A 26460-nucleotide genomic window follows, 5' to 3' on the forward strand; every position below is an offset into this window, starting at 1 on the left:
TGCAGTCTGCTTTCCATCATCGAATGTAAATATTTCAAACGACAAGACCAGTTTCCTTAGAGAGTGATATTATGTTTCTCCTCTTCCTGATAATGGGAGTTTTAAACAGAGCCATTTATAGCCATTGTTTTACTATCTTTTAGCCTATGCAAGTTCCTAAGACAACTTCAGAATATGTCACAAGAGGAGCTGTGCTAAAACAGCCTATGCAAATACCATGCAGCAAGAACTATGCATTTATCTTATGATCAATAAAGTATAGTAAGCATTGTTAACACTCCACAAAATCCCCACATGTATAACATCAGCTCCCTTGCATGGCCCATGTGGTACAGGGAAATGATCTAATTACTAAATAAACTGACCATATAAAGTAAACACGAAAGGAAAAAAGTAATGCAGACCCTTTACTTTTTTATATCTTCTGTCTACCTATATACACACACATGTGCACAAACGCACATAAACATATGTGTAATCAGAGCACATAAGGATGTGGAAGTCAAGCAACCTTTCACTGCAAGATACACTCGAGCAATGTGATATTTGAGCACTTTTACACACTTGGAGTTTGGGTATTATGGCTCTTCTTCCTGCCCCTGGGACTCTTCTGTGTCAGGTATAGCTTACTGACAAGCTTGTGGTCACTGCTGAGCCTGTCTGCTTGGCATAAAAACCATGTACTAAGTCGCTCAAAACTTGGCTGGGTAGCTCACAAGTTTAAGATTACATTAGGTTTGGCAAGAAAGATGGCAGGGAGGCAGCACAACTGTGTTTTCTGGGTGGCTCAGCAAATAAGTGGTTCATATTATTTTGCTCCTAAGGGAAGGAGAGCGGTACAGCCTGCATATTAAACGTGCATAAGTGAAATGGCGCTGATTCGTTCCTCCCCTCCCCCTTTTTAGATGTGTTTTGAGGCTAAGCCATCATCCCCAGGGAGCAAAATCACACAGAAAGACGACACAAAATGGATGCCAGAAGCTTCTGGAATGTATGGAAAATGCTGCTTGCTAGTTTATTGTAGCAAGTCTCAATTAGCTGTGAAAACACTAACATTATTGTGTTAAGCATAGAATATAATAGGGAACTATTTTCAGCTAAATGTAAATATGAAACCTATCAGTGCCTGAATTGTTTGTGGCTTTGAACAGTATTTGTAAAAGCTATCTTTAGCAAGCTACATATGCAAATCGGCCCCAGCTATGACAGGCAAGTCAGCATTGGGAAAGGTGTTACTTAGTGTTGTAATTTTATGTTGTGAACTGCCCCGAGATCTATGGATAAAAGGTGGTTTACAGGAGACAGCTGTGTATGCACCATGTTGAAAAGCATGTTTTCCAGCTGCCATAAAGAATAATCACAGCTACCATTCACAGCACCCTTAAACTATAGTTCCCAGGATTATTTTTTTGGGGGGGTAGAGATGTGCGTACACAGATTATTCAGCTAGAGAAAGAGATGAGACAGCAAGTGTGCATATTCAAGAAAATATTCCATATTCTCCCTTTCTAAGCAGCCATCCCTTCAGAAGGTGACTGGGAGGAAGCAGAAACAGTAGGCATGACACAAGCTTGGTTGATAAACCAAAACAGAAGCAATCAATAGCAATGTGGATAAGAAGCAGAGTGCTGAAGGGGAAAATGGGCCTTTAAAGCTATATTTATAAGGTTTGGACGTTCTGGAGTATGCACAATTTTGTTGTAACACCATCTCCGCTATAGGAACACAAACGGGATAGTAAAGATTTACAAGGGCTGCCATCAGGACCATCTATTTCTCTTGAAAGATATAAAATATGCAAATGCATTCATTTAGTAAGATAGTTATTGCCTATGGAAGACAAAGTTTGATGCTGTGAAGTCTGAAAGGATTATCTAATCATAGATCCAAACAAGAATTGGTCAGATGCCCAGATTGCAACAAATTGCCTGCATTAAACTGTTTATATAAGTGGATTTGGGCAGGTGGAAACTGGGAAGGGGTGAGGACAACTGAGGCTTCACTGCTATGACTTGAAACTCTCCAGACTCTTCATGCTGCCCATGTTCAGTTCAGGTTCCTTCTCCAATATGCATAGACTTTACATTAGATCAGTCGTTCACCAGAAGCAATGCCTTGAAGCAACTCACTTTGCCACTATGCATATAGAAATATACTACCACAGCAGGCAATTCCATCAAATCTCATTTAATATTTCAATTTCAGATGTTTCAAGAACAGCATAATATGTAAATACATGATTTATAAAATATTATATTTCTATTTAAAATCCAGAGATTAAAATAACAGCCTCAAAGAGCAATTCTCCCACAACTTACATACTTTCCAAGAGAAAAAGGAAAAGAACAAGTGCACATCAATTTAACCTTCCATGCCTGTGCAGGCAACAAAGACTAGCTTCCTAGTCATTCTCAGGACGATTAATGACCATCAAGACATCCATTGCCAGCAGTGGATTTTATGTTTGGAGATTCCCAGCAAAGTCTTAAAAATTAATACTAGTAGAAATGCGTTTAAAGAGACAAATGCATGATTTCCATGTTCTAATTTCCTTGGCGACATTCACCTAAGGGCCCCGATGCACAATTTATTCATTGCAGATTAAGTCTGTACAGTGGTACCTCGGGTTACAGATGCTTCAGGTTACAGTCGCTTCAGGTTACAGACTCCACTAACCCAGAAATAGTACCTCGGGTTAAGAACGTTGGTTCAGGATGAGAACAGAAATCACGTGGCGGTGGCGCAGTGGCAGTGGGAGGCCCCATTAGCTAAAGTGGTACCTCAGGTTAAGAACAGTTTCAGGTTAAGAACTGACCTGCAGAACAAATTAAGTTCTTAACCCGAGGTACCACTGTAAAAGGAATGAGGCGATTATGGATGTGTTCTGCTACAGAGAGCCCATGAGTATATGTTGCCAAGGAGAAAAAGCAGCATTTAAAACTAAAACCAATTCCAGAGTTAGCTGCACTTTTTTCAGCCCAGTCAAAACAGGGCAATGCCTGAGACATATGGCGATGCTTTAAGTTTGTGTTGTGCAGTCACAAATAAGGCTTCATGTGAACCAGCCACCATATGGAGAATTGGGAGTGTTGGCATGCCTCAACAAACCCATCTGAATAGGAGTCTGGGGTGGCATTCAAGACAATCCTGCTTAGCATAAGAACATAAGAGGAGCCTGCTGGGTCATACTTCTCAGTAAACAGTCACATGATTGGACTCCACTGGTGGATTGATAATTCTTTTACAGCATAACCAACAATATGTGGCTGAATGGGTGTCTAGTGTAAAGAAATGTGTCAATGCAGGCATATGATACCTGCTTCACATGAGTAACTGCTACATTCTTAATGGGCTTGAAGTAATCCAGTCCAATGACTTTTTTCCCTAGGGTTCCAGACTTCATTAGAGTTGGGGAAGAAATTAGATTCAGTTCACATTTAAAGGGGAACATACCTAAATTGCACTTTCTGGAACAATAGGAGAATTGAAACACAGCCATCCTTCAAAATTAGCAATTCTATGAATTTTGCAGTGCAGTTTTCCAACTGCACAATATTTACAAAAATGCATATGTTAGGAGAAAGTGTGCATAGAAATGAGTATCGGTTAACAATAACATACATAAATGCATTGGGGAAAACTGCTTCCAAAGGTATGGATGTTAGTCAAAATTATGCATACAAAATTGTGTTTATGAGGAGAAATTCACACTAAAAGAAGAGGAGGAGTTTGGATTTGATATCCCGCTTTATCATTACCCGAAGGAGTCTCAAAGCGGCTAACACCCTCCTTTGCTTTCCTCCCCCACAACAAAGACTCTGTGAGGTGAGTGGAGCTGAGAGACTACAAAGAAGTGTGACTGGCCCAAGGTCACCCAGCAGCTGCATGTGGAGGAGCGGAGACGCGAACCCGGTTCACCAGATTACGAGTCTACTGCTCTTAACTACTACACCACACTGGCTGCTGGCACTCTCCTTCCCTTAGTATTTAAGGTACCGCTCTCCTTCCCTTAGTATTTAAAAGTGGAGCGGGATCCTGCAGGGTTCTGCCACAATGTGGAGAACTGAAGACCGGAAAAATGAGAAACTTAGAAAACTGAAATTGACAGATCCACCTGTCCCTTGACTTTATTATTGGGATTGTATTGGGATTGCAGCCAGCAGTGGCTTTGTAGTAATAATGGAAAACGCTTCCACTTGTACACGAGAGGCACCTGATTTTTGCCTATCCCACCCCTATCCACTGCAGTGTTCCATACCCACTCCCCCACCTGCCTCCTCAAAAGCTGCTTCCGTGGGTTGGGAAACCCTCTGAAACATTATGGGATAGGCAGAGGACACAACAGTAGGTAACTGGTGAATCTGGGTGCATCATCTTGTGCAAGTGGAAGTGCTTTCCAATAGATCAAAGCCAGCCTTAGATACAACCCTTTGGTATTATCTCAGCCCTGTTTCCCCAAATTCTAAGCCTTCCATGGCTATAAACCCCACAAAACCCACATATAGGTGCTTTCAGAACTCGGATCTGGGTTCCCAGATGCCTTTCACAGTATCATTCAAAAACATAACGAAAAGTGCTTGTTGTTGTTTGGTTCACAGTTTCAGTGACGGAAGCAATGTTTCTAAATCTTCATCAGCCTCTTTATCCTAAAAGGAAAAAAAGGACATTGCATATGAGGAACCACCCAGAGCTTCTATACCCACTGCCAATTTCTGCATCAAAACAAGGGATTATTTTCAGTGTTCATGGACTAGGAAAACATAACTAGTACATTCTTCCTTTTAATCATTATGCAATAGCTCATTAGAAAGCTGAACAAAGGGTGGGGGGCTAACCTGATACAATGATTTTCCTTTCCAACTTCCTCCTGCATTCAAGTATTCATTACATTACATTCTAACGGATACTAATAAAGGTTTTCATCCTCCAGTCATCACCTTTTGGAAGACTTTAAGTGAACCCAGGCATTCCTGTGGCTTGACGTTTGTGGCTTACATTATCATCATTTCTAGGCCCTTCAAACACATATATTTAGAAGTCAAATATAGTCTATTACAATAGTTATGGTTGTTTTGGATCGCATTGCATTTTGATTTATTTGGTGTCTCCCACAAAGTCACTGCTCTACAGTTGCAAAGCTCAGTTCGTCTGCATATGACCATTTCAAATGGAACCCTGTGGGCACTACATCTCCAAGCAGCAAGTTGTCTGTGTGATGTGGCTCCACAGCAGCATGAGGCACTTCTGACCACTGCAAATTTAGTGATGCTGTGGCTGAGGACACCAGTACTGCACAGACACTTGCATGGAGCAGTTGCCTTGGTCTTTTGGAGCTGCAATAAACTGGTTCTATTTTAAGCAGTATCCTACACAGCCAGGTATATGCCTGAATTAGTCTTCAGTTTTATGCAAGGTGTATTGGGCTTGATTCCCAGTCACTGTACTCTGGGAATCACAAGTCCCAACCACCAGACTGATGGGACAAGGCACACACAAAGATAATTGGAAAAGGGTCTAGCTCTGCAATGTTGTTAACACTCAGCGGGCACTGATATTTCGGGATCCGTTGACGAAAGCTTCCTGGCCAACAGCAGATAAGATGATAGGAACTGAACTCCCACAGTGAGTTCATTTCTAGCTAATAGCAAAAAAGATACACAGAAGAGGCAACATGCTGTTTGATGCAAATCTCCAGCAACTTGGTTGTTTCGTCATAAGAAGAAGAAACAATGGAAAGCAGTATTGACTACTTTTAACTCAATGTAAAACAAGAAGGGGAACAGAAGAAACAGGCCTGGTTCAGACGTCGACAGGATGTTCAAAACAACTGGATCAGATGTCATTGAACACTGAGGTATAAGAAACAAACAAATCTCCTCTGCAGCTGAGCAGAGAAGAAGAGCTCATTGCTCATTGCTTATGTTCACACAAGTCACGGTTTGTTAGAGTAATCTCATTACATCTGAGAGCCAGTGACCCATAATGGCTAAGAATGTCAACTATTAGCCAGGAAACTGCTATCTGAAGCCTCACCTCCACTATGATATCATGAGATGGCCTTAGGTAAGCTACTTTCACTCATCCTTGGTCCTCCCATCCCCACTGCAATATGGGGAGAATAATACTGGCCTGCCTTACAAGAAGAACATTCTGCAACTGGAGGGTCACTACTGATAAGACCACATTACAAGCCCTGGTAAGCTGGAGAGATAAAATGCAGGGCACCCTGCAATACACAGAAAAACCAGGCAACCCCTAGGAATTAACAACTCTGTGGACACATTAAAGTCTTGGAGACTTTTGAAATGTGCCCTGTAGGATTAAAGTGCAGTATAACAGATTTAGGGTAAGTGTTAGGAAACCTCACAGGAATTCTATAGCAGAATGAGCCACTTGGGAAGGATATGAAATCTCAAGCTAGGCAGACAGAGCTGTAAAGGACCTTTTAGTTTATCTTGGAGCATGAACTGGACTGGAGATCCGGGAAGACTTCAGAAATCTATCCAACTCCATAATTAATGTGTCCACAGCAAGCTTTTGCTTGATAGTTCTTTCAACAACATTAAGGCAACATAACCAAACCAAGAAATTATGTATCAGTGCCTTGAAATATATTTATTGTAATCATTGCAAATCTTTGCCAAAATACTGTCAAGTAACAGGAAGAGATGCCAGACAATTTCCCCACCTGAACCTGCTTGCAGCACTGGTCCCAAAGCTTGCACTACAGAATTCCACATTTCAAACTTCTTGCGTAAGTAAATGAGATATAATTTATCTGAATCAAGTCTTCCTCCTCCCTGCAAAAAAATGCCACCCATCTTATATTTAAGTGCATTTGTAGCACGTTTTGCATGGTGGGCCTCCGATGTTGGGCTTCGTAGCCTTAAGGAACGCTCCAGACTGCTTACTGAATTGCCTATGACAATTCTAATGCAGAACTTCAAAATCAGACAGTCACAGCTCATCTGATCAGTGTGACTAACTGCACTGCATGCCACCCAGTTCCTCATTAAAATAAGCATCACTATTATGATAGTCCTCTGTTTAAACATAATTTCATCATATTAGTTTTTACTCGATTTACGCAGTTTCCATGTGTTGCTGCAATCAGTCACACTGGGGATGTCACAAGCCACCTTCTACTTTGCATGCAACTGCCATATTTCATAACGATTTGGGCCCAGGACTTCTCTCTTTTTTTTGTTTCTAACTGTTCCTCTAGAGCAGTGTTTCCCAACCTTGGGGCTCCAGCTGTTTTTGGACTACAACTCCCATCATCCTTAGCTAGCAAGACCAGTGGTCAGGGATGATGGGAATTGTAGTTCAAAAACAGCTGGAGCCCCAAGGTTGGGAAACACTGCTCTAGAGCACTAGAGGAAGAGGAGGTTGGGGACTTGTGACCCTCCAGATATAGTGGAGCTACAACTGTGGCAGCACTTGACCACTGGCTGGGGCTGACAGGGTTTGGGAGTTAAATATTTAGATGGCCACAATCTTTCCCATTCCTGCTCTACAGAAATAAAAGTACAACGTACCATGAAGCTCTCCTCTGCAGCACTCTTTAAAGTACATGAAAGCAGCAGAAGACAAGTACCACCATACAGACCCTGTACTTCATCATCACGACTAACAATAGCATGGAAAAGACCTTAATGATTCAGGCTATGATACATGACTGTATCATAACATCCCTAGGTGACTGATGAGGCAGCAGAAACTGCTTCCAAAGAAGGCACCCCCCTTTTGTGGAATGTTCTCCCCAGGGAGGTTCATCTGGCATCTTCATTATATATCTTTAGGTGCCAGGCGAAAACGTTGCTCTTCAACAAGGCCTTTGGCTGAATAATCGTCTACAGCCTTTTAAATGTGTCTGTGGGAAGGGGGAGTTTATTGCTTTGTTGCTTGTTGCTTTGTTGTTTTTTCTTTTAGATATTTATTTTTTTATCTTGCATTTTTATCTTGTGAACTGCTCTGAGATCTTATGATGAAGGGTGATATACAAGTCCAATAAATAAATAACATTTAAATGGGGCTTCAGACGCACCTCTTTGGTGACTGACAGGATTGATAATGCAGTGTCACAGAACTTCAGCGCATTGGTCCTCTGGCCAAGATCTTTGTAGCACTGGATAGGAGAGAGGAGGGAAAACATCACACTCAGTTAATAGAAATCACTGCATTATATTAAAGGAAGAGAGCAGACTAGTTTCACTTACCTTTGCCAAATAGACATAATTGTGTTTCGAATATCCAGGGTGTAGTTCTTCAGCCTGACCAAGAAGAGAAAAAGATGAAGAACAGGACAGCAAGAACACCAAAGTCAATGGAATATTCATAATAAAGCACAAAGATCCTCTTAGAAACAGTGGAACTGTTAGCCCTGGACTTAGGCCTAGGGGCTACACCACTTGGTGGTGGTAGTGGAATACCTGCCAGGCATGCAGCAATAGCAGGCCGGGGACAGAAAGACACAGCACAGTAGGAAATGGTGAACCCAGCAGCTGAGGCTGCATCTGCTTGCCACCATTAACCCAAAGTGTGTGGAACAAAGAATGTCAGGGAACTCAGCCACTGAGGTACCATATGTGGCACTGTGGGACCCATGGGGACACAGACCCAGTGAGGGGGCACTTGAGGAGGTGAATAAGTTAAATTAAAATGGCCCCAGTTTGAATGAGGTGGAGGGCCACAAGGCAGTTTGCAGCTCAAAAAGCAGGACCAGCGTGGCACTGGGTGGATGGTCTTGCCCATCTATTCCGGGCAGAACCTGCAAATTACAGCTTGCAACTTGCACAATACATCATGCCAGGTTTCTTTCAGTCAGGATCCTATTCACAAGCCAAAAGCTCTAACAGGTGCAACTTTCACATAAACAGCTCTCCATATGAACCTTAAGGTGTTTTACACTTTAAGCAGCCCAAATCCCAACAAACGCTGACACAGCAGATGAATTAAATTTAGTTTAGGCAGATGCGTGCAGTTACTCCTCTACAGATATAATTTCAGAAATCTTTGGCCTTTAGAGGAGCTTTGAATTTATAGCTGCCGAGAACAACTTGTTGAGCAAATTTCTTGAACACCAGCCACTTGGTAGGTGGGCTTTTGCAGAGAAATGAGGGAGTGGGAAATAGTATCTACCTTAAGAAAATTCTGCAAAGCTTCATGAATTGTTGAAGTTGGCGGCGTCCCAAAAAGAGCAGCAGCTACTTTTTTCTCAATCCAAGACAACTGAGCCACCTTTGGAAACAGCAGGAAGAAGGGGTGGAGAGTGTGTTGTTTCAGAGATGCTTTTAGGAAATGAAACAAAGTGTTGTTTTGCAAGGCAATTACCATAATAAGCTATCTTCAAGAAAAACAAATTAACCAACCCTGGAAAAAAAGCTCCATACTGGATCTACTCAGTTGTACAACTGGTTTCTATGGGTGATACCCAACTAAACAGCATTGCTAGGACAAGGACCTTTAGTTGTGCAATGAAACGTCTGCATCCTCTCCTCTCTCCAAACACCCACTGAATCTGTTCCAGGGATTCCCCCAACAGCCCCTGGTACATATTTATAAGCAGACATGTGGGAAGGGAAAAGGGTGGTTAAAAGTTCTTGCACTAGCAGACCTGTTCAGAGGAATAGTGTTTACATTTTGCAAACCAATGAGAAGCTATCTTGGTACTCAGTGGCATATAAATAAAGTATTTTCACAAATAAGCAAGATGGCCACCTCTGTATCTCAGGATACACTCCTGAGAAAAACGCTTTTATTTTTGGTCTAAAGGGGGAGGGGAGGCAGGAATTTAAAACAACACCATGGCACACCAAGAATCCACATTTAAGGAGAAGTCCCAGTGAAGACAGTAGAATTCACTTCACATTGGTCAACATGATATATTGGGTGTATACAAACTCACATATTCAAACTTCACCGTAGATGTGTCATTCAAATTCTTCATGTGTTAGTGGTTTCCTCCCGCCCCCAAAGAATACAGTTCCCGACAACTATAAACAGGTTATGTAAACATATTTAGTTAGTTAGTGGAATGACTTGCAAATATACTTCTAGGATGAAAACTATCATCACATAGGAAGTAGCAAGCACATAGATCTCCCCGCCTCACTCTCAAAGCCTCTTCCTACTTTCTTTCTTAAGGGAAATGTTATTGTCCTTTTTATTAGAAAAAACACGAAATAAATGGACACTTCAAACTTTAAAATAAACTTCCCAGCAGTTTGGGGTTGTTGTTTTTTTTGGTAAGGCCAGTTGTGGACAAGCATTTGCTCTCTTGGAAGTGGAGGAACATTTGTGCATTAGCATCAGTTTCAGCTAATCCAGACGAAGCATATATGGCTTGACAGAAGAATAAAATGAGGGGAAATACTGCTTATATAATATTCATGTGGACCACCCAAATTCCAATATACATACACTCATAGTACTGTACACTGATGGATCCCACACAAGGTTCAGTTGTGATGTCATAGGGCTTCTAATTTTTCCATTGTGGAATTTATAATTAGCTTCTTAAAACCTGTGGCTTGAGCTTAGAAGAATGAGATGTGTCTGGCACTATATACAGGTTTCCTTACAAAATTTAATAAGAACTGACGTTGAGGGTTTCAGTTTCATTTCTGGCTGGCTTAGCGTTTGGTTTTCAGTGCTCAACAAGCCTTCGTACCCAAAAAAGGAACTGCTTGGCTTGCCTCTAGTACCTTTCTATATATAATCTCCAACAAAATTAAAGGAACACCAAAAATGTATGATGTCAATTGCATACAGGGTTTGGACTAGCCCCTGTTAAAGGGAAATATGTCCAGAAGAATTTCTAATACCTTTATAAATGAGATTTCTCAAAACAGGCCTTTTGGGGTTTTCATTATTAATACAATATTGCCAGATAGAGAAAGTCTAGGAATATCCTTTCTTGCTCTTTAGAACAAAAGCCATTGTACAAAAAATATATATGCTTCTTTTTATATCAGAGCTGTACATGTTACAGTGGTACCTCAGGTTAAGTACTTAATTCGTTCCGGAGGTCCGTACTTAACCTGAAACTGTTCTTAACCTAAAGCACCACTTTAGCTAATGGGGCCTCCTGCTGCTGCTGCGCTGCCGGAGCACGATTTCTGTTCTCATCCTGAAGCAAAGTTCTTAACCTGAAGCACTATTTCTGGGTTAGCGGAGTCTGTAACCTGAAGCGTCTGTAACCTGAGGTACCACTGTATTTCTTTGTCACATTTGTATCCTGCAGTTCCTCCAAGGAGCTCAGGGCAGGATTATCCCATTTTATCCTCACAAGACTTCTGTGGAGGAAGCTTGGCTAAGAAAGAATGTGACTGACCCAAGGTTATCCAGGGAGCTTTGAGGGGATGCCAGTGAAAACTGTGATGGAACAAGTGAAGTGCAAGTACACATTAAATTATTCCACTACTACAAAGAGATAGAATCATAGAATCATAGAGTTGGAAGAGACCACAAGGGCCATCGAGTCCAACCCCCTGCCAAGCAGGAAACACCATCAGAGCACTCCTGACATATGGTTGTCAAGCCTCTGCTTAAAGACCTCCAAAGAAGGAGACTCCACCACACTCCTTGGCAGCAAATTCCACTGTCGAACAGCTCTTACTGTCAGGAAGTTCTTCCTAATGTTTAGGTGGAATCTTCTTTCTTGTAGTTTGGATCCATTGCTCCGTGTCCGCTTCTCTGGAGCAGCAGAAAACAACCTTTCTCCCTCCTCTATGTGACATCCTTTTATATATTTGAACATGGCTATCATATCACCCCTTAACCTCCTCTTCTCCAGGCTAAACATGCCCAGCTCCCTTAGCCGTTCCTCATAAGGCATCGTTTCCAGGCCTTTGACCATTTTGGTTGCCCTCCTCTGGATACATTCCAGTTTGTCAGTGTCCTTCTTGAACTGTGGTGCCCAGAACTGGACACAGTACTCCAGGTGAGGTCTGACCAGAGCAGAATACAGTGGCACTATTACTTCCCTTGATCTAGATGCTATACTCTTATTGATGCAGCCCAGAACTGCATTGGCTTTTTTAGCTGCCGCGTCACACTGTTGGCTCATGTCAAGTTTGTGGTCAGCCAAGACTCCTAGATCCTTTTCACATGTCCTGCTCTCAAGCCAGGTGTCACCCATCTTGTATTTGTGCCTCTCCTTTTTTTTGCCCAAGTGCAATACTTTACATTTCTCCCTGTTAAAATTCATCTTGTTTGTTTTGGCCCAGTTCTCTAATCTGTCAAGGTCGTTTTGAAGTGTGATCCTGTCCTCTGGGGTGTTAGCCACCCCTCCCAGTTTGGTGTCATCTGCAAATTTGATCAGGATGCCCTTGAGTCCATCATCCAAGTCGTTGATAAAGATGTTGAATAAGGTAGATGTGGCAGTGGGGTTTACAGGAACAAAACAAAACAAAAAAACCATGCAAATTCCCAAGTAGTACAATTTTGTACTTGGCCTCAAAGTAGCCAAGACAATTTTCAAACTTGGGTCCTTTCTGGAAAATGCCTTATTATTACATTATCCCCCCCCCCATTTAGGCTCAGTGCAACCTAACCATACTTCTGAGAGGTAGGTTAAGCTAAGGGACAATTTGCCCAATGCCATCCCATAAACTCGATATATGCAAAGCAGTTATTTGCCCCCATCCAAACGAAACACCGTGATCATGGTGTCCTAATGAAAGTGCTAGTGTCTCTGAATCAGTTTTTTCCATGGCTGCACTGAATCAATTGTCTGCCTATGCAATTAACATAGTGTATGGAATTCTGCTTCCCTGAGTTTTAATTGACCCCAGATTTCATCTAATTCCTTGCTTCACGTATAATTTTCTCTCTTGAGATATTCTGTCTAGATTACTTGATAAGAGTAAGATTATTATCTTCACTGTTTTGGCTCCTTTCCAACTTGGATATGAAGTTCTCTTACCTTGGATACCATTTCAGTCTCAAAGTAGGGTGATGTCCAAGGTAAAGTTAAATAACATGAAACAGAGATGCTACTCATAAATTGCATGTTCTCTTTTGTGAAAAGAACAGGAAAGTCTGGCATATTTATGTCTTTATTACTAATGGCTTTCAGGTTCAAGCAGAAGTATGCTTGGTAGATTTAAAGCTTACATCCTTTTTGAAAAGATATGCAAACACTAAATATGGGTATGAAGAAGAGAATACTACTGCTACTTTGGGTTTTTTTTGTTCCAGTACTTTTTAGAAGTCTAAACCTCAGTCCTGCAGTCTAGTTTGGAGCAATGATCTTCCCAGTAGCTGCTCTGGGCTTTGAAGGCACTCAAAGCAGCTTAGAAACACTGTACTCTGAAACTTCCAGGTGGAGAGGTGAGCTAGGGCTCATCTACATTTGTCAGAGGGAGACAGACATCTTCCCAGGGCAAGGAGGACGGTGGGGTCTTGGTCCCACATTTGTCAGCCTCATCATGCATCCTGCCCTTAAGCTTTGGAACCCAGCTTCTTCTTCCAGATCCAAGTTATTGCCTATAGAGAGCTAGTGTGGTGTAGTGGTTAAGAACGATACGACTCGTAATCTGGGGAACCGGGTTCGCGCCTCCGCTCCTCCACATGCAGCTGCTGGGTGACCTTGGGCTAGTCACACTTCTTTGAAATTTCTCAGCCCCACTTACCTCACAGAGTGTTTGTTGTGGGGGAGGAAGGGAAAGGAGAATATTAGCCACTTTGAGACTCCTTCGGGTAGTGATAAAGTGGGATATCAAATCCAAACTCTTCTTCCTCTTCCTCTTCTTCAAGTGCATGTTTAGCACCTACTGCTTTGTGTTTTGTTTTGTTTTGTTTTGTTTTGTTTTGTTTTGTTCTAGCAGTTGCAACTTGCCCCCTTGTATTTTCTTGTTTGCTTGGATTCTGCTGTTTTTATATTGTATTCAATTTTGTCCCTTTGAGAATTTTGAATTGAAAAGCAAATGATCAATCCTCTAAATAAAATAAAACAGATCACCTGTCACAGGCACACTATACAAACTTCATTAGGATAGACTCAGAGCTCAGTGGCAGAACTTTGCATGCAGAAGAGTCTGGATTCGGCTGCCACTCAGGGGAGAGCATACTAGGCTAGGTGGCATGGCTCTCTAACAGAAAGCTTCACACACTCAACTCCTCTCCAAAAACAGAAGTAAAATTGTTCAGTGGTGCAATTTTAAATAAGCTTCACAGGGCTTCTGCTGAGTAAAAGGACTTGAGGATCACTTACTTCATAGCACCATCTTCCAGTTAGATAATATAAAAAAGGGTCTTGCGGCTTAAGCTCAATAGCTTTGTCTAGATGCTCCTGTAAGAAAGAAGACCAAAATGAACTTTCCTTTGCCTGGCTATAGGCTCAAGTTCACAAAGCGGACCATTTCCCTTTTGTCCTGGCACTCTGTAAATATAGTTGTCCAAAGTCATCTTTGTATCAAGAAGAAGCCTCAAACAAGCATTATCCAACACACATGGCCTATTAACTCTAAAGTTTAGAATACAACAAGTAATGCCTTATCAATAACCAAGTAAGGGTGAAATACTGCTTTAATTAAAATCAGTAGCAGACCTGCATTTAAACTCCATCAGCAGTGAATCAACAGACACAAGCAGACCTCAGAGTGTTAATGTAAACCAAGAGTAAATGAGGGTGTGTTTTTTATACAAACACATAATTATGCACTTCTTTCCCCGTCTCATGCTGTTCTTTGGAAATTCAGACTTGGGAACAGTACAAAAATTGAACGGCTGGTTCACAAAGTCATACTTAAATCTTCTTCAGTTTGAAAGCTACTTCATTATGTCTGGTAGGAGCATACAAAAATAATCTCATCTCCTCAGCATAATCCTGGCACTGAAGCATGTCCCCCAGGCAGTTACTTTTACTCTAAACACTGTCTTCAAAGCTGTCAGGAGGAAGTAATTTAATAATAGCAGCAGCTTAACAAAGCTACCAAAAACATACCTTAAAGAGATAGCCATTCCTGATTTTGTTCTGCACACTTTCAAACTGAGACATGTAGCCACACATCATTGCAAACCTGAACAGGAAGCAGCAAGGAAAGAGAGAGAAATATCAAAACATTGATGATCATTTTAATCACAATAATGCCAGCCTGGCTAAGATCCTCATGCAAGGAAAAACACAGAGGCAAAACCAGTTTAAATGCAGCTTGTAGTCAAAACTGACTAAAGCCCGTCCAAATCTTTTAAGCAAAGCTGTAATGTTTAGTCTATTATTTCATTTAAGCGTTTTGATGGGCAAAAAGTACTAAAGAATTTTAAAGTAATTGTTCAATAATTTTCAGTACAAAAAATACAGGAGTGGTGTTTCATTTTAGAAGAGGCGTTCTTTCTCCTCTCTCTCACAGAGACTGCTGTGACTTGTAAGGGCATAATCTAAAAACAAAGAAGGGTTTCTTTCTTGTTCAAAACAATAGCTTTGTTCGTGTGCACTGCAATCTGAAGGATGTGGACTAGTCAGAAGTCAGTCCCATTAAGTTCAATAGGACTTACTGCTTGAGTGTCCTTTGGACCATAGCCTTAATTGATTAATCAATAATTTGTGAGTAAATGTGTAGATCCCATATGCCAAGACAAAATAACTAGAAGTGTGGGGTATAAATTGTTCATCCTTATATTGTCAGTCCTGACCCTGATGGCTTTGAATCAGTTTTGACTCCAGCTGCTTTTATACACTATTCAAGGTTCATACCACAAGTGGCTTATGACAGCTGCAACAAGAGGGAGGACAACATCTTTCTCATCAGTATGGATAGAGCAGTGCATGGACAGCGCAACACAGTTTTCAACTACTCTGTATTTTCCTTATAGTATAAATTCAGGGTATCCCGAAAGAGATGATGCTTTACGATGCTATGGAAGATCTTTCAAAACTGGCCTTTCAAATAATAATAATAATCAAGAGTGTTGGCAGCCCTAAGCAGGAAAGATAAAGGAATTTCAACTATTTGGATGAGAAAAGGGTACTACAAACTTAAATTCCCATAATTTGCAGAAATGCAGGCAACATTTTCTCTCCAAAACCCTTTGGCTCATTAGGTGCTAATCAGATAAACTCAGCATACCATAGCTAAACGGATTGCAGCTAGAAAAGAAAACAATGAAATGCAAACAAGCTAATCCCAGGTTTTCACAGTATCTCCAAGTCTGTGCGTGACAAGGGAAGAAAGGTGCTGGGTTAAACTAGTTAAGGGTGATACTTTTACATGTAAAGGCCTTTCTAGACAAATAACAAGCTGCTTATTTTTCTTAGTGCAAAAGTCCCGCTAGTTGCAATCGTATCTGCCTCGAATAAGAAAGGGGGGAGGAAGCCTTTGAAGGGGAGGTATACATTTGCTGCACATTCACATAAAGGTAAAGGTACCCCTGCCCTTACGGGCCAGTCTTGACAGACTCTGGGGTTGTGCGCTCATCTCACTCTATAGGCCGGGAGCCAGCGCTGTCCGGAGACGCTTCCGGGTCACGTGGCCAGCGTGACAAAGCTGCATCTGGCGAGCCAGCGCAGCACACGGAAACGCCGTTTACCTTCCCGCCAGTAAGCGGTCCCTATTTATCTACTTGCACCTGGGGGTGCTTTCAAACTGCTAGGTTGGCAGGCGCTGGGACCGAGCAACGGGAGCGCACCCCGCCGCGGGGATTCGAACCGCCGACCTTTCGATCGGCAAGTCCTAGGCGCTGAGGCTTTAACCCACAGCGCCACCCGCGTCCCTGCACATTCACATAACCCTTTGTAAATAAAAAGCAAGTTCAAAGATACAGTGGTACCTCGGGTTAAGAACTTAATTCGTTCTGGAGGTCCGTTCTTAACCTGAAACTGTTCTTAACCTGAAGCACGATTTCTGTTCTCATCCTGAAGCAAAGTTCTTAACCTGAGGTACTATTTCTGGGTTAGTGGAGTCTGTAACCTGAGCTACCACTATATATGTGGCAGCATGGAATAAGGTAAGTACAGAAACAAACTACATTTCCATTTTGAGGAAAGTAATTAGCCAGGGGAGCAGGTAGGAGAGGTGGAGGCTCAGGGAAAGGAGCCAAGAGAGTTTGGGAACAGAAGAGCAAAGAAACAGAAGAAAAGAACTGTGTTTAAAAATGGCACATTGCTGGAAGAGAAGATGGTAGCATTACTGGCATTTCTCACTTAATTTTTCATTTAAAGAGATACATGAGTTTTGCTGTTCTTCAGGGGCACAAACTTTAATTACTTAAAAATGAAATTTTACCCTAAAAACACACACACACACACACACACACACACAGAGAGAGAGAGAGAGAGAGAGAGAGAGAGAGAGAGAGAGAATGACATGGCTGTAGCAAAGGGCCCTTCTGAGCAATAATGCTAGAAGTAATGTCACATAAGTGTCTTTAGATGAGACCTAATTTTTATTTGTTTATTAAATTTTTAAACTGCCCTTCTTTCTAAAGGAACCTAGGGCTGCAAAACAGCAAGTGACAAAACATGTTAAAAACCTCTTTTTAAAAATTGCAACACAGTTGCAGAGCGAAAAAGATCTCAACTCAGGCAACTTGCTGGAAGAGGCACTGAAAGAAACAATAGAGACAGGGCCTTTCTATTTTGCAAGGGAATGAAATTCCGAAGGGTAGGTGCTACAACACTAAAGGCCTGACTATTACATTGTGCAGAAATTATCTCCTGATAACAGGATACTAAAGATAACAGGATACTACAGGATACTAAAGGGCTTTGGCCCAGTATACCTGAAGGAGTGTCTCCACCCCCATCGTTCAGCCCGGACACTGAGGTCCAGCACTGAGGACCTTCTGGTGGTTCCCTCACGGTGAGATTACAGGGAACCAGGCAGAGGGCCTTCTCAGTAGTGGTGCCTGCCCTGTGGAACGCCATCCCATCAGATGTCAAGGAAATAAACAGCTATCTGACTTTTAGAAGACACCTGAAGGCAGCCCTGTTTAGAGAAGTTTTTAATGTTTGATGTTTTATTGTGTTTTTAATATTCTGCAGGAAGTAGCCCAGAGTGGCTGGGGCAACCCAGTCAGATAGGTGGGGTATAAATAAATTATTATTATTATTATTATTATTATTATTATTATTATTATTATTATTACTACTACTACTACTACTACTACTACTACTACTACTACAGGGAACTCTCACCTGCAGAGCATAGTGATCACTTTACGTATACCGAGGGTGAGATTATCCAACCTCAGGTATCTTGGTCCCAAGCTGTGTAGGATTTTAAACACTAAAACCAGCACCTGTGTTGGTTTAGCCTGTGACTGACAACTGCTATAATTCTTTCAATATTGACCCTCCCCTCACCTCCCACCCACTATCTGACAACACTTCACAACAATTTGATGTGGCCAGATAGAGGGCAAAAGCTCTGCACTATCAAGTTCTGACCCCTGATCTACTGGTTCATAGCCTTAATGAATTGCTTCAGTTAGTAATTAGATTCACAGATTACATTAAGAAGAGCATGACTTACTTCCTAGCACAGGATGCGTAGGTTCTGACTGTAACCCTCTAACCTTGCTGCAAGCAATAATTAATTAATTTTTAAAAATGCAATTGAGCTATGGTAGAATGGCGCAACTAAAAAGCAGGGAGAAATCAAGCTGGCAAGTTTTCTAACCAGGTTGTGAAACCTGATTAGGTACAGTGAAATTGGCTACAGCAGAGATCGAGCCTTTTAAGGTGAAATCCAAGGGACCTTCAGACTGATCTGTAATCATGTTTACTCAAATAAAAGCTCAGCTGCAATCTGGTGCTGTGCGGCAAACATTTAAAAGCAAATTATTTTTATTTTGCAATTGCGCTACTTCAAAAACTGTAAGAACCACACACAGGCACACACGCAACACAAGGTGCTAAAATGGCATTGAGGAGCACAAACTATGCAGCATCGTAGTGTACATACAAGGGTGTATGTGTCGCTACCAATAAAGTGCAGAAAGGGGAACACTGCCCACATGGCTATGCCACACCCACAATGTGGACAGAACATAGTGAACTGAGCATACCAAAAAGCATTGCACATCCCTGAAATGTAGGTAAAGGTAAAGGTCGTTGCCGACTCTGGGGTTGCGGTGCTCATTTCGCTTTACTGGCCAAGGGAGCCGGCGTACAACTTCTGGGTCATGTGGCCAGCATGACTAAGCCGCTTCTGGCGAACCAGAGCAGTGCACGGAAACACCATTTACCTTCCCGCCGGAGCGGTACCCATTTATCTACTTGCACTTTGACATGCTTTCGAGCTGCTAGGTTGGCAGGAGCAGGGACCGAGCAATGGGAGCTCACCCCGTCATGGGGATTCGAACCGCCGACCTTCTGATCGGCAAGTCCTACGCTCTGTGGTTTAGACCACAGCGCCACCCGCGTCCCGAAATGTAGGTAGTCAATTGCAATTAGCTTACAGCTGAGGAGCAATGATTAGCACCACTAGGGTGCTTCCAGACCAGAGGGCTTTCATGACTCACAAGCTAGTCCCATCCTTCCAAGGAAGAAATCTAAGAGCTGGCAGAGCATGATTTTCCAGGAGTTGAGGGCTTCGATAGAGGAAAGTCGTTTAGATCATGTGCAATAGATTAGTAACTTCTGCACTATCTCCATGCAAAAAAAACCAAAACAAATTTGTTTGCAAAACTCTAAATCAACTTCTGGTAAGCAAAACATGTTTGTAAAATGAAGATTTAACACAATCAATTACTGCTACATTCTCTGAAATAAACTCTAGGACTGCAATCCTATAAATACTGGCCAGGATGTAAGCTCTATTGCACACAGTGGGACTGTGTAAACATGCATAGGATTGTGCTGCAAAGTGCATTAGCCCAGTCTACTTAAGTAATACTGGATAGAGAGTACTCATCTGTACTTTTCCAACCAAAGCTATGAAAAAAATGATGCAAAAGCTGTTCCTCTAAATAAAAACCAATCAATAGAAGAAAAGTAAAAAAGGACAACTGAGGTTGTAAATTGAATACATAGAAGTTCAAGTATGGCTTTTTGATATAGCATATGCTCAGAAAATGTGTATTCAGGGTTCATAGCTATTCCCTCCTAACTGATTCAACCTGAAGCATAGCCTTCTCTATAGCTTCAAACTATGGTTTTTCCAGTATACCTGTAAATACCTGTTATAATATAAAGGGTGGGTATTAAAAGCTACACAGTAAAATCACTAGGGATAAACATCATCAGGATAGGGATCAACATCCTGTTCCCATCACAAATGGATGTGCTAACTACAACAGTCCATGAATGAAAGAGGCACATGTTACTTGCTGATCTAGTACGATTCAACCTATGCAGTGAGCTGCATGGGGATCTGACCAGGGACCAATGACTACTGAAGCGGACGGAATCAACATAAAGACACAGAACTTGCAGGGAAGACATCTCATGAGGATCAGAAATAAATAATGGTGAAGGTTGCTAGTGATTTTTAAAAACTGATCTTAGGTCCATGATACACGGCACGGTTCAAAAATAAAGTTTGAAAAAGCATGTGTAAATAGAGGAAATTAACTGGAGTTTTAAAAAGGCTATCCAATAAAGCTACAAAGGAGGGCGGCTAGAAAGTGGTTGAAGGTAATAATTCAGAGCAGTTAGAAAAGGAACTGGCTGTGATTCTACCCACACACTTGTGAGGAGTAAATCCCACTCAACTCAATAGGACTTACTTCTGAATAGACATGCCTAGGATTATGCTGGTGGAGAATAATAATACAGTTAGGGAAAAGTGAATGGGAAAATGTCAAATGTGACAATAATTCTGAAGGAAATGGAGTTGTGCATGTAAGTTGTATGTCTCAAGTATATTCCTAGACTTCTACCAGCATGGGAAGATACAAAAGATGGCAGCGCCAGACACAAAATTAAAGGGAAGGGTGGAGATGTATGGATGTCATCAAGAGGCATTTGGGCTGCAACCTCATGAACAGTGAGACTTCTTGCCTACTTAAGTCACGTAGCTGTCAGCAGCAAGGGCAACCTTGGTCGACTGTGAAATCACAATAAAAACAACTTGGCTCTGAAATAGGAGGAAGCCAGGGATAAAGAAGGGCCATGAGCGCCACCTAATGGTCCAGCTAGGGATCTGCGAGTAATTCAAAAGCCACTGCTCAGGTTTCCGTTACTTTGAAACAGGGCTGACTAGCAGGAGGCAAAGTGAAGCATTGGGAAAGACTGAGGGCACAAGGAGAAGGAGACGACAGAGGTTGAGATGGTTGGAAAGTGTTCTCGAAGCTACAAACATGAGTCTGTCCAAACTGCGGGAAGCAGTGGAAGACAGAAGTGCCTGGCGTGCTCTGGTCCATGGGGTCACAAAGAGTCGGGCACGACTAAATGACTAAACAACAACAACCATTGATTTTGGGCTGTGTTTTAACTACAATATGTCATTTAGATTTCCCTTCTCGGGTGCCAAAACATTGTGGGCTGACCCTGATCTTACAGAGGTTCAAAACATTGTTTGTCCTTCCTCCTCCTTTTCTCTGCATTTAGATGAAAACTCAAGGCGTTCACTATACAGGCTGTATAACACAGGCAGCATTTCAGTTCCATGTAGGTAAGAACATTCACAACACATGTGGATCCCACGTGTTATAACTGCACATATTTTCCTGTATATATTGGGAAGATGTGAGTGGCTGAGACCTCCTACCACACATGTGTGTGTATACACATTCTCTGCATGTACAAAATGCAGTGAGATGGAATATAGGAAACTGCCTCATACGAGAGTCAGAGCACTGGTCCATCCAGCTTAGCACTGACTGGCAGTGGACGTCCATCATTTCAGACAAGAATCTTCTCCAGCCTTACCTGGAAAGGCCAGAGATTGAACCTGGGACCTTCTGTTATGTCCCACATGTGTTCTACATGGGACTAAGGTCTTTCCCCACACTTTTGCTTTAGGATAGAGTGAAATTTGTTCCAATCAATATGAATTCAAGTCTCTTGGTCCAAAAGTATTGCAGAGCTTCACACTGGCATGCCTAAATGTGCTTCCCTCAGCAATTTGGGGGGTTGTTGTTGTTTAGTCGTGTCCGACTCTTCGTGACCCCATGGACCAGAGCATGCCAAGCACTCCTGTCTTCCATTGCCTCCCGCAGTTTGGCCAAACTCATGCTGCTAGCTTCGAGAACACTGTCCAACCATCTCATCCTCTGCCGTCCCCTTCTCCTTGTGCCCTCCATCTTTCCCAACATCAGGGTCTTTTCCAGGGAGTCTTCTCTTCTCATGAGGTGGCCAAAGTATTGGAGCCTCAGCTTCAGGATCTGTCCTTCCAGTGAGCACTCAGGGCTGATTTCCTTAAGAATGGATAGGTTTGATCTTCTTGCAGTCCATGGGACTCTCAAGAGTCTCCTCCAGCACCATAATTAAAAAGCATCAATTCTTTGGCGATCAGCCTTCTTTATGGTCCAGCTCTCACTTCCATACATCACTACTGAGAAAACCATAGCTTTAACTATACGGACCTTTGTTGGCAAGGTGATGTCTCTGCTTTTTAAGATGCTGTCTTTGGGGGGAGATATGCTTAAATGGAAAGAGATTCTGAATGCAAGTGCCCTTATAACTCTGGAAAGATCAAATCTATTGAACCCCTTTTTATTAATTCCCAGAATGATCAGATGCATTTTACATCCTTTTAACTCCTTTCAGATCAAAATGCATCTACAGTGGAATCTCAACTTACATCCGCCTCTTCTCACGGATGTTCAAAGTTGCGACCGCGGCAAACCCGGAAGTAAACACTGGGCTTGCCACAATTTGCACATGCGCAGAAGCAGCTTCTGCCATCTGCGCATGTGCACAAGTGGCTGCCACTGTCTATGCATGTGCAGAAATATGCTGCCGCCGAATGCGCACGCGCACAACGGCGCCTCTACTAGCGTCTGGTTTTGCCCAGCGGACAGGCCTCCGGAATGGATTATGATAATAAATAGAGGTTCCACTGTATTGCTTTCAGTGTGGCCTATTTTAGTTTATTTTACGTTACTTTTATTGATTTTATTTTACCCTATTAAACACATTTGGATAATGTGTTCTACGTGGTTCGTGTTTACTTATTTCTTGCTTTCTTAATACTGGTCATTGGCTGTAACAACAAAGATTTGATTCGATGGATCCAAGTCCTTCAGACTTACCACTGGTGACTCTCAGCACTTGATGGATCCAGGTTTACAGCATTTTCACTCACAAGCTTTCCTGCAAAAGATGCATCACAGAACATAAAAGTACTATTCGTGATATAACAATAAACCTGACCATATTAGCTGACGAACATGCTATGCAATATAAAGATAACAATACAGATGTACCTTCAAAGTCGAACGGAATCTGTTCTAGAAGTCTGTTCGACTTCCAAAACATTCGACTTCCAAGGCGCAGCTTCCGATTGGCTGCAGAATCGGAAGCTGCGGAAGCTGTGCCAGACATTCGGCTTCTGAAAATCATTCGAAAACCGGAACAATCACTTCCGGTTTTCAATCGTTCGGGAGTCGAAACCTTCGAGTTTACAGGCATTCGGCTTCCATGGTTCCACCATAGTTAGTTATAGTTTGTGAGCCACCCTGTGATCTTTCGATGATGGGCGGTATATAAATTTAATAAAATAATAATAATTAATGGACAAGGTTGAACTTTATAAAGCCAGTTCAAAGGTTAACTGGCTTAAAACGATTATGTTAGGATATTTCCGTTCCACCTTAAAAGGGAGCAGGATGTTTGTATAACAGCCTGCGTAAGTTCCTGTCTCACAGGATGTTTATGTTGTAAGTTCGTTTCGTTTTTGGCTGTTTTGCCTGAGCAGTCGGAGCAGACGGTCATGCTTTTCTTTGTTCTGACCAACGCCTAATAAACTGTAAATATGCATGTTCTGCTCTCATGCTGTGCAACTTCTGTTGTGTGAATTCTGCTGTCAGAGTGTGCACTAAGTCTGAGGCTTCGTGTCGCTACAATTGCTAGATACTGCGTGACTACGGGAGGTCGATGGATCGTCTGGCACCGAGCTTGGGGGCTCAGATGGATTTTATCTCCCTGGCAGTATCCCAACAACAGGTTATGGGCCCAGATTCACGGCACTTGCAGGAGAGTAAGACTGCGACAGACTGCTGAGGTATGTGTGGGAAAAGCAAAAGCAGAGGCTTTTCTGTTGCCGCGGCAGTCTCTTTGATGTCCGGCAAAGACTAATTGGCCTGGGAGCCGAGCCAAGCAGGCTTCGTGATTTATGGGTGCCAAGATAAGGAGTCTCTGAAGTGAAGAAGACTCACGGCTGACGTTAAGAGGTGGAATGGAGTTTTTCCAAGCCTCTGAAGCTGCTGAGTGCCCAAAATTAAATCGGGACAATTATGAGACCTGGGCAAAATGGTGTGAGAGTTTGCTGCGTCAGTTTGGAGTCTGGCATACTGTCTCAGAAGCCCCTCCAGTTCCTCTGACAGGGAGATGGGAGGCTCAGAATTCGAGAGCCATAGACGTAATAGTCTTGTCCGTCTCTCTGGAGGAAATTGCTACGCTAGCTGGCAACACGACTGCACGTCAGATGTGGAATGCTTTGAAGATAGCCCATCTGCCAGTCATCCCAGCCCAGAGTTTGACTGCATCGGAGGTCCTGGCTGTTTCCCAGAATGCGAGTGAATGCAGAGATGCCGAGGGCACCGGTTGCAAGCTGCAGGGGGAGCTGACTGTGATGTCATCCCAGGCAGCATTCCAGCCTCCAGAGGGAGCCAAGGAGTCGGCAGCTGAGAGCTCTGTTTCTCGTGAGAACCAAGGTCAGAGCCTTTGCAGAGGCCGGAAGGCCAGAAGTAAACAAAGGAAAAAGCCTGCAGATGGCCCGAAGCAGAAGGGGGGTGAAAGGCCCACGCCAGTGGAAAACAAGGCTTTGTTTGCTGGCACAGCTTCACCAAAGGCTAAAGGCAAGCTGCAAAAGCCCACGCTGGTGGAAAACAAGGTTTTGTTTGCCAGCAAATCTGCTTCGAAGGGGAAGGCCAGGTTTATTGTTGACTCTGCGGCCACGCGCCATCTCACCAAAGACCGCCATCTGTTTATCTCCTTCACACCTCAAGATGGAGAGGTCCAGCTGGCTGATGGAAGGACTTTGCAAGCTACAGGAGTTGGGACTGTGAAACTTGAAAGTCTGCATACTACCATTAGTAATGTTCTTTTTGTTCCAGGAGCTGTGGACAATTTGATTAGTGTACCACAGCTGACTAGGCGTGGTTTTGAGATTTCCTTCAAGAGGACTGTCTGTGTCATCAGAAAAGGCAAAGAGGACATGTGGCATGCAAAGTTGATGGATGGTTTGTTCTGTCTAACTTATGATGACAATGCTGTTATATCTAATGCTGATTCTTGTTGTGTTGCACAAACTAACAAGGTTCTTCATGCAGGATGCATTCACGATGCACATCGCAGATTTTGTCACCTCTCTTGGCAAGCGCTAGCCAAGATTCCTGGGTTGGTTGAAGGTTTGGACATCAAACCTTGCAAATTTCACATGAAATGTGTCTCTTGTGCAGAGAACAAGGTGAAGGTTGCTCCAAAAGGCAAGGAGTCTAGCAGGCAGGCTTCCAAACCCTACCAGCTAGTTCACGCAGACCTGGTAGGTCCTCTAGCGCCCTCTTTGGGAAGAGCAAGGTACTTCATGGTTCTAATTGATTCTTTTTCCAGGTACATTCATGTGTTTATGCTCGAGCAGAAATCGCAAGCATTTCCTAAGTTCAAGGCATTCTGTGCTTGGTTGGAGAATGCTCATGGTAAACGTATTGGCTGTCTGTTTACTGATCGGGGCGGGGAGTTCACTTCTCAGCAGTTTGAAGCTTTCCTGACTGAGAAGGGAATCCAACATGATTTGTCAACGCCTAGATCGCCATGGATGAATGGGCTTGCGGAGAGAGCAAATCAAACGTTGCTGCAAGGGATAAAAACCTTGTTGCATGATGCCAATCTCCCTGAGAAGTTTTGGGGGGAGGCTTTGGCGAATTTTGTTTATTCTTTTAACAGGAGACTGTCATCACCTATAGGCTGTACTCCCTATGAGAAGATGTATGGGAGGAAACCTAATGTCAAGCACTTGAGAATCTTTGGTTCTGACATGTGGGTACACACCCCACAAAGCAACAAGCTTGGGAAGCGTGGGGCACATGGTTTGTTCATGGGGTACGAAAAAGGTGCATACAGAGTATGGATGACTAACTCTAAATCCATAAAGTTCACAAGGAGTGTTGAGTACAATCCTAAGTGGGGGGGAAATGTGGGAATTTTCCAGAGTTACCCAGAGGAGGATGAAGGTGATGTGAAGAAAGCAGATCATGCTGAGAAAGCTGAGGAAACTGAGGATGATGATGATGATGATGATGATCAGAGTTCGGATTCCAGTTCAGTGGGCGGCGCTGCTGCTGCTGTCAGTGACAGTGATGACACAGCAGACTACAAGAGCGCAAAGGCCTCAGTCAGACCATCTGATG

The 26460-nt window shown here is 42.7% G+C and overlaps 1 protein-coding gene and 1 long non-coding RNA gene across 2 annotated transcripts in view; both read right to left on the reverse strand.

Annotated features, from left to right (window-relative positions):
• Positions 1-2171: 2171 nt before the first annotated feature.
• On the reverse strand, positions 2172-3991 carry LOC128410942 (uncharacterized). Its single transcript, XR_008329640.1, has 2 exons — positions 3956-3991; positions 2172-3710 (listed from the first exon to the last, which is right to left on the reverse strand). It is a non-coding gene; the product is annotated as an uncharacterized LOC128410942 (long non-coding RNA).
• A 157-nt stretch (positions 3992-4148) lies between these two features.
• RMDN2 (regulator of microtubule dynamics 2) overlaps positions 4149-26460 on the reverse strand; it is a 32271-nt gene continuing 9959 nt past the window's right edge. The window contains exons 5-11 of the mRNA XM_053382820.1: positions 23143-23203; positions 14951-15026; positions 14219-14296; positions 9142-9240; positions 8220-8273; positions 8048-8128; positions 4149-4646 (exon numbers count right to left, since the gene is read on the reverse strand). Coding sequence (XP_053238795.1) covers positions 4593-4646; positions 8048-8128; positions 8220-8273; positions 9142-9240; positions 14219-14296; positions 14951-15026; positions 23143-23203 — 503 coding nt within the window. The 3' untranslated portion in view covers positions 4149-4592. The remainder of the gene's footprint in view (positions 4647-8047; positions 8129-8219; positions 8274-9141; positions 9241-14218; positions 14297-14950; positions 15027-23142; positions 23204-26460) is intronic.

Source organism: Podarcis raffonei, chromosome 3 (genome assembly GCF_027172205.1).
Source record: "Podarcis raffonei isolate rPodRaf1 chromosome 3, rPodRaf1.pri, whole genome shotgun sequence".
Lineage (NCBI taxonomy): Eukaryota > Metazoa > Chordata > Lepidosauria > Squamata > Lacertidae > Podarcis > Podarcis raffonei.